The 12500-nt window shown below is 43.8% G+C and overlaps 1 protein-coding gene and 1 long non-coding RNA gene across 3 annotated transcripts in view; one reads left to right on the top strand and one right to left on the bottom strand.

Annotated features, from left to right (window-relative positions):
• Positions 1-1115: 1115 nt before the first annotated feature.
• On the bottom strand, positions 1116-3616 carry LOC138965721 (uncharacterized). Its single transcript, XR_011455495.1, has 2 exons — positions 1472-3616; positions 1116-1430 (listed from the first exon to the last, which is right to left on the bottom strand). It is a non-coding gene; the product is annotated as an uncharacterized lncRNA (long non-coding RNA).
• Positions 3617-5942: 2326 nt separating this feature from the next.
• The window catches only part of LOC138965707 (uncharacterized), a 41071-nt gene continuing 34513 nt past the window's right edge, over positions 5943-12500 (top strand). For both annotated transcript variants that reach the window (XM_070337886.1, XM_070337885.1), the window contains exons 1-4: positions 5943-6032; positions 6605-6700; positions 10705-10797; positions 11750-11848. In XM_070337886.1, the coding sequence (XP_070193987.1) occupies positions 5958-6032; positions 6605-6700; positions 10705-10797; positions 11750-11848 (363 nt within the window). In that variant the 5' untranslated portion in view covers positions 5943-5957. The remainder of the gene's footprint in view (positions 6033-6604; positions 6701-10704; positions 10798-11749; positions 11849-12500) is intronic.

The raw sequence follows: 12500 nt of genomic DNA, 5'->3' as shown, positions 1-12500 counted from the left end.
TATTTAGGTGTGTCTATGTGTGAATACGTGCGCGTGCGCGTGTGCGTGTCAACTGTTGCTTGGGTAAGAGGGAGACAGTACGGTTGGAGATGGAGTCGGATAACAGTTGGCGAATGTTGTATTTGCTGTGAATCATTTTAGATTAGCAACATCGTTTTGTCACTTTATCTCAAAGTGTATTGCTTCTGAATTGCATCTCATACCGATTCCTTGAATCAACAATCTTAAAAAGTGTGCAACGGTAATATTGATCTTGCTACATGCTAATATACTCAAGGACAAAAGAAAATACACACATTTACGTTTCGTGTCATATAAGAGTTAAGACGTTATATTGAATGCGCTACAGTTTACACGGGCCATTTAAATTAGTTAAGCATTTGATGTGTTACCAAGTGAAGAGGAGGCTTAATCCAATTCAATAGCCTGAGATTGTGAACATAAACTTTTAAGCAGAAAGGACTGTGTCTTTTAGAATGTATTTATTATTGATCATTATTTTCGTTTTCAGCATGCAAAGACAACTTTGTTGGAGACAAATGCACAGGTAATATGTTGTTTACACTTTAGGCCTTGTGTTGTAAAAGTATATAATTACATAATCGAAAATCCCTTCCCACGACGTGTTTATATATGAGTACTTTTTATGACGACTCTCTCTCTCTCTCTCTCTCTCTCTCTCTCTCTCTCTCTCTCTCTCTCTCTCTCTCTCTCTCTCTCTCTCTCTCTCTCTCTCTCTCTCTCTCTCTCTCTCTGTTTGTTTTTTTCTACCTTTTTTCCACGTTAATATCCGTGTAAAAATTATGTGATTAGATTAGTCCCCTCTTTGGGCGAGGGCTGGTTGAAAAAAAGCTCGTTGTATTGCTTATGCCACAACCCTCGAAAAATAAAATTTGATTTGATTTGATTTGATTTGATCTCTCTCTCTCTCTCCCCCTCTCTCTCTCTCCCTCTCTCTCTCTTTCCCTCTCTCTCTCTCTGTCTGTCTGTCTCTCTCTCTCTCTCTCTGTCTCTATCTCTCTCTCTCTTTCTTTATCTCTCTCTCTCTATCTCACTCTCTCTCTCTGTCATGATGTCATGCTGTCCATGCACTCATAAATACTGAAACGGGTCCGTTCAAGTATAGAACTTTAATTTCAACTCATCAGGATTCTAACATGTCTTCTAGCCGCCATGTGCTAGCTCCCAGGAAGTGCTGGGCGGAAACACGTGACACGTGAATAGCACAAACGTATTGTAGTCTCGGCGAGCCATGTATGATACCATGACATCCCCCTTTCTTTAAATGGACACTTTTCTTTTTAAGTTGAATATTTTTACTTTAATTAAGTTTAACATTTCTAACGACAGAAATTAAAAGTATTTCTTGTTATGTAAGCAAGTTCCTTTTGCACACTTAACTACACAATGACTCAAACAGGGCACTGAGTCTCTCATCAGTGTCTCTGACTTAAAACTTAAACAAAAGCACCAGGACTTCACACCAAAGTGAATGTGACTAGAAGTGACTACACTGACTCTTTCGCGTAGTATGGAAACAAATGTTTTCACTGAAACCGTAGTGGAAGTTTGACTTCCCTGCCACTCCTGGTACGAACAGGAGAAGTTTCAACATCTGGAGGATCTGGCAGTTCAAGTTCAACAGTCTCTGCGCCGACAGAATCACCTGCCGCAGGAGATTTTGGAACAGTTTCATCTCGAATCTGCACCTCTTCGCCTGTTGGAGCCCGACGAAGGTGTCGTCTGTTTCGTCTCAGTCTACCTGTCGGTGTTTGAACCACGTACGATCTAGTGGCACACTGCTCAACTACACGTCCGGACTGTCGCCATCCGTCTTCGCCGTCGATCTTTATTTTGACAGTCTCACCCGGCTCGAGGGTGGGAAGAGACTGGACACCGTGTCTACGGTCATAGTTCTCTTTTTGTTGCTGCTTTGCTTGTCTGTCCCGTTCTTTGAAATCCTTCGCCACAGGTGTTTGGGGTATGAGGGATTTGGGGAGACTTGGGAGACGAGTTCTAAGCTGTCGCCCAAACGCCAACTCGGCTGGGCTTGCACCAAGTGATGGGATTGGGGTAGCCCTGTAGGATAGCAAGGCTAAGGCAACATCGCTTTGTTTCAAGATTGTTTTGGACGTCTGCACAGATCGTTCCGCCTCACCATTGCTCTGGGGATACCGTGGACTGCTTGTCACGTGCGTGAAGCCCCACGAGTGTCTGAAGTCTTGAAACTTTTCCGATGTGAATTGGGTACCATTGTCCGACACCACAATTTCTGGAACGCCGTGTCTGGAGAACAAGTCTTTCAGCATGCCGATCACATCTTCTGCCGTTTCCCTGGACAGCTGCTCAATCTCAATAAAGCGAGAGTAGTAGTCCACGTATGACAGGTAGTTCTCTCCCCTTAATGCTAGCAGCTCTACCCCTACTTTCTGAAATGGGTACTCTGAAACTTTGAAGTAAGCGAAGGTTCCTTTCGCTGTGTTGGTTTGATTTCTAAGCAATGTCTACACCTCCCCACCATTTCCTTGATTTCCTGACCCCTGCCTGACCACCAAACACACTGGTTTGCCCTTTCTCTGCATTTTTGAATGCCTTGATGCCCGTCATGAATTTTGCCCAGAATATTTTTCCTGTGGGAGAATGGAATTAATATTCTTGACCCTCTGACTAGTAAATCCATCATGATCGCTCAGTTCATCTTTGACACTGTAAAACTCACGAGCCGCAAGTTTCACGTCTTCTTTGTATTGCGGCCAGCCCGATCGCGTGTACTCTAACGCTGTTTGAAGCGTAACGTCTTCTTGTGTTGCTTTTCTGAGAGCTTCTAGCTTTTCATCTGAGACCGACCACGATGCGCGAACCGCGTCTACATGTACTTGAACATCTGTTTCAAGTGTGTTCTGTTCTGGACTCTCTGTCTCTGCCAGTGGAGATCTGGACAGAGCATCGGCGACAACCAGATTTTTCCCTGGTTCATATTCCGCGACAACGTTGTGACGCATCAGTCGCATCAACATACGCTGACACCGCAAAGGAGTGTCTGTGAGATCCTTTTTGTTAATCAGCGGAACCAAAGGTCTGTGATCTGTAATCAGCTTGAATTCCGGTAACCCTGTAAGATACCTTTGAAATTTTTCACACGCGTAGACCCCAGCAAGACATTCTTTTTCGATCTGCGCGTATTTGCATTCTGCTGATGTGAGTGTTCGCGAACAAAACGCGACAGGTTTGAGTTCGCCTTCATACACTTGGTATAGGACTCCGCCTAAGCCATAGCTGCTTGCATCTGAACACACGACTGTTTCGCGACCTAACTCGTAGAACGCCAGCGTTGGTGCGTTTGTGATACTCTTTTTCACCTGCTCGAACGCCTGTCGCTGTTCACTATCCCAGATCCACTGTGTATCTTTGTGAAGAAGCGCGTTCAGTGGCTTAAGTATGTCCGCGAGGTTTGGAATGAACCGACCGAGGTAGTTAACCATCCCGAGAAACCGACGCAACTCGCTCACGTCTTGAGGCTCTGTCATCTCTATGATAGCCTTGACCTTTGACAGATCAGGTTGAATGCCGTCTTGGCTGATCGTGTGACCCAGAAAGTCAAGCTTCGTTTTCCTAAACTCACACTTTTCTTTGTTCAGCTTGAGCCCCGCCTGTCTTACGCGCTCTAGAACCTGCCTGAGACGTTCATCATGCTCTGCCTCAGAGTCGCCACTGACAACGACATCATCCATGAAGCAAACGACTCCGTCTATGCCTTGAAGCATGTCTTCCATGGTTCTTTGGAAGATTTCGGGTGCAAGTGAAATCCCGAACGGCAACCGTTTGAAGTAAAACCTTCCAAATGGCGTCATGAACGTTGTCAGTTTTGCTGACTCTTCCTGTAGAGGAATTTGCCAGAAACCGGAAGTCGCATCGAGTTTTGTAAAAACTTTCGCCCCTGCGAGTTTGTGTGTCATGTCTTCCAACGTTGGAAGTGTGTAGCGCTCCCGCTTGACCGACCGATTCAAACGTTTCAAATCAACACAGATGCGAACGTTTCCATTCTTTTTCAATACTGGCACGATCGGTGCACACCAGTCTGTCGGTTCGGTGACCTTTTCTATGATGCCATCCGAAAGCATGCGTTGAAGTTCTCTCTCAACTTTTGGTAACAACGGAATCGGAACGCGTCTCGGAACTGAAATGCTGTACGGTTCTGCGTCTTCATTCAGAACGATCTTGATTGGATCACATTTGACTGGGACGCCTATGTCCCCAAATGCTAAGTTGTTCATTTCATCTAGCCTCTTAACTAGACCTAGCTTCAAAGCTGTGCTCCTGCTGAGGAGACTATCTGTTTCCCCTCTCAAAACGTAAACTCTGAAGGTTGTACGCTTTCCCTTAAAGCTTGTTTGCGCTACGAACTGACCCATGTTCTCAACAGGACCTCCCGGGGACTCTAGTTTGGCATGACTAGTGTGAAGTTTGGGTCTTGGACTCATCTTTTTGAACTCAGATTCCGAAATGACAGATACATCAGCCCCTGTGTCTATTTTGAAATTGACCACCCTATTTCCTATGCTAAGGGAAACTCTCCATGGTGGTTCGTTTTCTGTGGTTTCTAGACTACCCAAAAAGAACTTCTCGCCCTGTTCAGAGTTAGTGAGATTGTCCAGTGTTTGTTTGGACCGGCACACAGACTGAAAATGGTTAGATTTACCACAGGCTCGACAAGTTTTCCCCATTGCTGGACAGACTGTACCTCTTTCGTGTGGACTGTTACCACACTTGTAGCACGAACGTTGGCCTGACTGTCTGCCGCCGCGCTGACTTGTGCTGCCGCCGCGCTGACTTGAGCTGCCGCCGCGATGACTTGAGCTGCTGCCGCGATGGCCGGAGAAACCTTGAGCGCCGCCTCGGTGACCATGGTTACGGCCTCTTCCTCTCTGGAAACTGCTGCCGCCAACACTGGATTTGTTGACTTCGTCCACGTTGCTGCTGACGCCACGCTGCTCTGCCATCTGTGCCTTTACTTGCTCGTGCTGGCGAGCCATCGTCACTGCCTTGTCCAAATCTAGGTCTGGTTCGAGCTGAAGCTTTTGAGACAAGTTCTGATCTGTAACACCTAAGACAACTCTGTCTCGTATGGTGTTATCCCTGTCAGGGAACTCGGTGAATTCTGCTAGCTTGAACAGGTCACGAACATATTCTTCGATAGTTTCACCTTGTTGTTGGCTTCTCTGGTGGAACAACGCTCTCTCGTGAATGAGATTTCGTTTGGGGGTGAAGTGGGTGTCAAACCGTTGCGCCACAATGTCAAAACTTTTCTGTTGTTCTGCTGTCAGAGCAAATTGTTTAAAAATGCTCTCCGCTTGTGCCCCCATTGCGTAAATAAAACTGCTAACCTGTACATCTCCGTCCTCCTTGTTGAGTTTTGACGCGAGACGAAATCTAGCAAATCTCTCTCTCCACGCTTGCCACCCGGCTGGCTGTCGAAAGTCAAAATTTTCTGGTGGTTTGAATCCTGGCATCTTGGTCTTTCTGTGATATGTCGCACGCTAATCACTCAAAGATTAATCCCGTCGCTGCCACCATGTCATGATGTCATGCTGTCCATGCACTCATAAATACTGAAACGGGTCCGTTCAAGTATAGAACTTTAATTTCAACTCATCAGGATTCTAACATGTCTTCTAGCCGCCATGTGCTAGCTCCCAGGAAGTGCTGGGCGGAAACACGTGACGCGTGAATAGCACAAACGTATTGTAGTCTCGGCGAGCCATGTATGATACCATGACACTCTCTCTCTCTCTCTCTCTCTCTCTCTCTCTCTCTCTCTCTCATTAGCCCTCCTATTTTGCGTCTAGCAAGTCCAAGTGTGTTATCATTATCACAGTTACCGTACTGCCGTCCGACTTGTGTTCTTACTTACATAAACCGATTTTACTTTCAATGTTCAGCTTGCAAGCAGGGATTCCATGGGGACGACTGCAGTCAAGAATGTCACAGTAACTGTGACGGAGGGTGTATCAAAGCCAATGGACGGTGTACAGGTAAGCTTACACTAGTTGAGTTACATTACACAGTAACGCTGAACAATGCCTTTGGCTGTACAATGCGAATGAACCGAGCTGAATGTGTTCATCAATTTTGGCAAAGCAACCTCCAATATTTCAGTTTCCAACGTTATCTACAGGCTGCATGGCAGTATTTGAGGGTGTGTGTGTGTGTGTGTGTGTGTGTGTGTGTGTGTGTGTGTGTGCGTGTGTGTGTGTGTGTGCGTGTGTGCGTGTGTGTGTGTGTGTCTGTGTCTGTGTGCGTGTGTGTGTATGTGTATATGTGTGTGTGCGTGTGTGTGTTTGTGTATATGTGTGTGTGTGTGTGTGTATGTATATGTGTGTGTGTGTGTGTGTGTGTGTGTGTGTGTGTGTGTGTGTGTGTGTGTGTGTGTGTGAAAGAGAGATAATGCAGAAACGGAAAGAATGGGAACAATTAAAAGACTGCAAATTCTGACTTCGTGTGATATAAGTAGATAATCATATGGTTGCGTTCTAATTGAAGTATCCTATGGTGAACATAGCCGTACAAAGTATCGGGTGTTTATGATAGTTCTCTTTGTTTTCAGACTGCAAGGCGGGATTTTGGGGCACTGCAACCTGTGACAATAGTTGTTCTGCCGGATGTGCTGATGCTACCTGTGATCGTAACAATGGACACTGTTGTGAGTCATGATGTGACGATGTGCTGGTGTTTGAGTAACGGTGTGTGTGTGTGCGTGTGCGCGTGTGTGTGTGTGTGTGTGTATGTGTGTGTGTGTGTGTATGTGTGTATGTGTGTGTGTGTGTGTGTGTGTGTGTGTGTGTGTGTGTGTGTGTGTGTGTGTGTGTGTGTGTGTGTGTGTTTCACGTAATGTGTGTAATTCAGGTGCGTGTGTGTGTGTGCTATTGTTGGTTCACCCCTATTCCCATCGCCTGGGTACTAATATACATGTAACTCAATGATTGGTTGGAAATAAATACGATAGGTTAAACAGAGAAATGAACAAACGTATATATATATATATATATATATATATATATATATATATATATATCCATGAGCTGCTTCTTTGTCTCTGTAATACCACTATGGGTATATATGTTGTATTTTTGGGCTTCAATTTTTGGGCTAAAAACAATACATCATAGTACCGATTCCGGTTTGGCCGAGGAACTATAGTTCTGCCGACCCTTGACCCTGCACCGAACATGTTTCTGTGGATTGAAGAGCATTGCTCACATGGCTAAACAAAAGAAAACACAACATTCACAGAAGACAAAACCATGATACGTATCTGAGGTATGCGATTCAATAAACAAAGCGTTTATCTTTACACTTTGGGTGCAGGTCGAGTCAAAAAAGAACAAAAGCGAAGAATCAACTGATAGTGATAGTGACAGCAAACGAACCTCGCTGTTCTGATTGGAGGTAAAGCTAGAGTAACCTCCCTTCCACGAACACAACACCACTGATCTAAAAATGCACAATGATCTAAGAAAAATAAAATAAATTAAATGGCACGTTGCACTGACACAAGGTGAATCAATGAAACACTATGCATGACTGAAAATGAAGTGGAAACAACTCTTAACTGCACAGCGGGTCGAGTTCTCCAAGCACAGTTTCATCTAACCGTACGAAACACAAAGTTCAGTTTGAACAGAAGCACGGCGATCGACAGACAAAACCATAACAATTACAAGGTACATTAGCTTTTCTTGTGTAGCGAGCAGCGTCTGCAGATAATGCGCTCTCACACAAATGTCAACAGCACTGATTCTAAATCTACATAGCAACCTTAGGTAAATTCACACTCAATTAAACAATGATTGTATTCTGGCTCGCGGATTCTTGCGCTCACGCCCCAGATAGTTTTACCAAGATTCTTTATTGTAAAGTAAAGTGAAGTGAAGTGAAGGTAAGAAACTGAAACATATGTAAACAAAAGAAACCATAAGAAAAAATACAAACTAATATGAAAAGAATCAAAACACAAAATCGCAACCTCTAAACCACCGCAGTCGCGACCGAGAAACCAACGCTTGGTGGAAAATGGGGTACACAAAAAATCAAATTATCCAAACACACAACTGGAGCACTGGGGCCTTCGTTCTGAGTCGTTTTCTTTTACCATAACTTAAAACCAACAAAATACTACATCGACCGAAGTCGGCACGCTTCTTACTTTTACTATAATTCCTACAACAACACTAACAACACTCTCAAATGAACAAAATCACAAATTCAGAAAACTAAACCAGATCTACAACAAGGAAAAAATGGCGGAATAGCTCGACAACCACGTGGAAGACTGCAAATCTTACTCTACCAAAAAATGTGTGTCAAGAGCGATCACACAAATGATTACAACCTCAAAAACAATGTAAATCATACTAGAGTCGGATCCTTTATTAAAAGAAATGAAAATTACTCACACTTCGTGGGCCACCAGACCTCTTAAAAGAGAGGGAGAGAGAAACCGTCCCGGCAAGGACAGATTCAGGGGAAACTACCAAGTAAACATTTACAAAGCACAATGATCTCCCTTATTCTTCTGTACATATTCTTTCAACTGGAATAAACGAAACGAAATTAAAAGAAAATTTAAAATATTGTCGGAGACAGAACAGATTGTACCATGTAAACAAACAACATGGTGCAAACATTCAGTCATGATTCACCCATCAATAGCAACAGCCTCAGTGCAGAACTCAAGAAGTCTGCAGCATGCACTTCCATTCCTTTTTTTTCTTTAAAAGGCCCAATATCCAACTACATCATCAACATCAATACATTTCCCACACAAGCAAGCTCGATCCACAGCTACAGTCACCAGCACACAGAGTAATATAATTCAACAAAGATTCCCCAACCCCCCCCCCCCCCCCCAAAAAAAAAAAGGTGTTTGTGTGTGTTTGTGTGTGTGTAAGGGTGTGTGTGTGTAAGGGTGTGTGTGTGTGTGCACGCTATTTCTGAGTGTTCAATGGTACGGACATTGTCGGTGTTACCCAAAGGCAAAAGGAAACAAAACTATTATCACTGACCGATTACCTTGAAGCTTGATTAGACTTTAGATCTGCAGCCAGAATACTGAGACTACCATCAAAATCAAATGAGTTGTTTCAGACCTTTTTAATTTGACATCCAACCTAAGCAATTCACTCGCACAGCGCGTGTGTGTGTGTGTTTGCGTACGGGTGGGTGTCTGTGTGTGTTCGTGTCTCTCTGTGTGTTCAACAAGCAAAGATTCACTGCGTTTACCTTTTTCGCTGGCCCGTTCGCTTCGTCATCCAGCACAGGCTGTTTTATCCATTTTTCGAGCATGTCCAACTGTTTTGCTTTACACTGCAGTAAGTTCATGGTTATATGAAGGTATCCAAGAGCTCAGCAAACGTGTATTTCATCCTGATGGAGTAAAATCAGTCCAAACGGCATTCAACACGCAGTTTCAAGGAGCGGCCATGATGCCGTTTTAGACAGAATTGACACTACCAGTATGGGTTGATCAACGCAAGCACGATCGGACAAATTAACTCAGATAGATATTTCACGTACATGAAATGACTGGTTAGATCTAAAGCAATGTATTCAGTAAAATGTTCGTTTCTTTTAATAATTCTACACTCCAACACAAAAATTAAACTAGAATTGGGATCCGAGTCAGCCAAACCGGTTTTGCCGACCGTAGCCTGGAACTGTGACCTTGGACCGACTCCGAACCTAAATCGAAACTGTCTTTGATTCAATGAAAACTTTCATTGTGTGTGCTTTCTTTACTATATTGAAACTGAAATGCATTCGAAAGCAAATCGGACAGTGGTTTGAATGTAGATTTAACACAACATTACGGATGCACTTGTTTGCACTTCGTTTCTTCAGCGGCGTGGCTTTGGCATGGTGTTGTGAAAAGGAACACAACTCGCTGGCTCACCTATTTTACACACCACAGACAACTACAGTGCTATAAGTTGTGTTCCATGTTGTCTTTGGTGTGTGCATGGGATATAAAGGTTACAACACTCGTGATTTTTTTATATGGCTTGTATTTCAGTCAAGACCCAGCAGGAATATCATCGGGATCCACTCGCCACACATCCGCTGGGTCTTGACTGAAATACAAGCCATATAAAAAACCACTCGTGTTGTAACCTATACATATATGATGAGTGTGTATATATTAAAGACGAGCAATACGAACAATCACACAGAGGAAAAACAAGAACTTCGTGAATTAATCCACTCCATTTTTTTTAAGTGCACTGTTGAACATTTCCTCAAGTGAATCACAATAAACTCGCGCTTTATATGTATTTATAAATATACAAAAATAGCTCTATCACTTTCTTTAATTTTGGTTTTACGAATAAATGTTTTGGGTATTGCAAGAGAGATAAACTTTTTAGCAGTCAAATGCAAATTGTTTGTGGGACATATCGGCGTGTGTAAACTGCCACAATTGTGCATGATGTTAGTAAACATATTAAGTTAATCTAGCAGCTGTGTGGTCATCTACAGGTAGAAACAAACACAAACTATATATACTCGTGACATCCATGTTTTATATGCTCAAATAAATACTTTAAAACATTCTCCGTTGGATGATTGCTTAATCCATTGCAAATGACGAAGAGGGACTTACGACTTGTGTTCTTACTCACATAATCTAATTTCACTTTGCATGATCAGCCTGCAAGCAGGGATTCCATGGGGACGACTGCAGTCAAGAATGTAACAGTAACTGTGAAGGAGGGTGTAACCAAGCCAATGGACGGTGTACAGGTAGGCTTACACTAGGAGTTTTATTATGCAGTAACGCTGAACAATAACAAGGGGAGGAGAAGAGAACAGCTAATCCGTACAACGCGAGCAGACGGCAGCGACGTTTTCATTTTGGGTGAATGGCATTTATACTTGTCTCGTCATGAAGCGAATTGTTCAACCTCAGTAATAAACGAATACACGAATGTTAGTGCCATGGGTCGATCATCGATACTTCAGAGGGGAAGTGAGGTATTCAGTGAGAAGTTAGGAGGTAAGAAAAACCGAATGCGAAAGTTTGTCTCAGTAGGCAACTGAGCTCACACAGGCACACAAAAAACGGCTGTTCCGTTTAACCCTCCTGTTTGAACTACATCTTTCGACTTTGGGCATTGTGTGGTTTTTAGGGACAGAACATAGTTGGTTTAGTCCTGTTTCATCGGGAAGTTAGCAGAAAAGGGTATGCTATCGACAGGGTTTGTACTATTACATTCTGCTTCTATTTATAGAGACGCTACAACAAATACGATACAACGTTTTTTGGTAGGAAACGTAGGTCCATCTAGGCGTCAAAATAAAGTGTGTGCGTGTGTGTATATATATGTGTGTGTGTGTGTGTGTGTGTGTGTGTGTGTGTGTGTGTGTGTGTGTGTGTGTGTGTGTGTATGTGTGTGTGCGTGTGTGTCGGTGTCGGCGTGTGTGTGTGTGAGTGTGTGTGTGTGTGTGTGTGTGTGTGTGTGTGTGTGTGTATGTGTGTGTGTGTGTGTGTGTATGTGTCGGTGTCGGCGTGTGTGTGTGTGTGTGTGTGTGTGTGTGTGTGTGTGTGTGTGTGTGTGTGTGTGTGCGCGCGTGTGTGTGTGTGCCGGTGTGTGTGTGTGTGTGTGTGTGTGGGTGGGTGTGTGTGTGTGTATCCCATAGTCTACAACTAAATAACAAAATGCAGTTTAATTGTGTCGTTTTACTTTGATGGCAGACTGCATCGGAGGCTTTTGGGGCTCCAGCTTCTGTGGACGGAACTGCCCTGCCAACTGCGCTGGTGATACCTGTCAGCGCAGCAATGGTCATTGTGCCTGTGAGTTGTATTTTCCTGATAACCCGTCATTCATCTACTCCGGTTGTATGAATATTTAATGTTGAACTGTTTGAAATTGCTCGATTTCAGAAGACATGTCGATGTACTGTTGATATGCCCCCGAGACAGGTTAAGGGACATAACCCCGTTCTTATAGATTATTTACTTATACGAACTTACTTCCCTTAACGCTAATTGGGGGGGGGGGGGGGGGGGGGAGTCTGCGATCAGAAACTGCGGTTTATGGGCGTGCGTTCACATTGAAGTGTTCACATTACCGTGCAAACTATCGTGCGTTTGTATTATGTTCCATTCTTTCTAGCGTGCAAGTTGCGATTTTGGGGCACTGAGACCTGTGACAAAGATTGTTCCGTGAGATGTGCTGGTGCCTGTGATCGTGGCAATGGAGTCGTATTGTCCCCATGTCCAATTTTATTTTGACTGTGCTTCACTGCGGTGCACATTTCAGAACAGTTATGTTAATAATTCTACACTCCAACACTAAAATTAAACTAGAATTGGGATCCGAGTCAGCCAAACCGGTTTTGCCGACCGTAGCCCGGAACTGTGACCTTGAACCGACTCCGAACCTAAATCGAAACTGTCTTTGATTCAATGAAAACTTTCATTGTGTGTGCTTTCTTTACTATCT

The sequence above is a fragment of the Littorina saxatilis genome, linkage group LG4 (genome assembly GCF_037325665.1).
Source record: "Littorina saxatilis isolate snail1 linkage group LG4, US_GU_Lsax_2.0, whole genome shotgun sequence".
Lineage (NCBI taxonomy): Eukaryota > Metazoa > Mollusca > Gastropoda > Littorinimorpha > Littorinidae > Littorina > Littorina saxatilis.
This window is presented reverse-complemented; position numbering and strand designations above follow the sequence as displayed.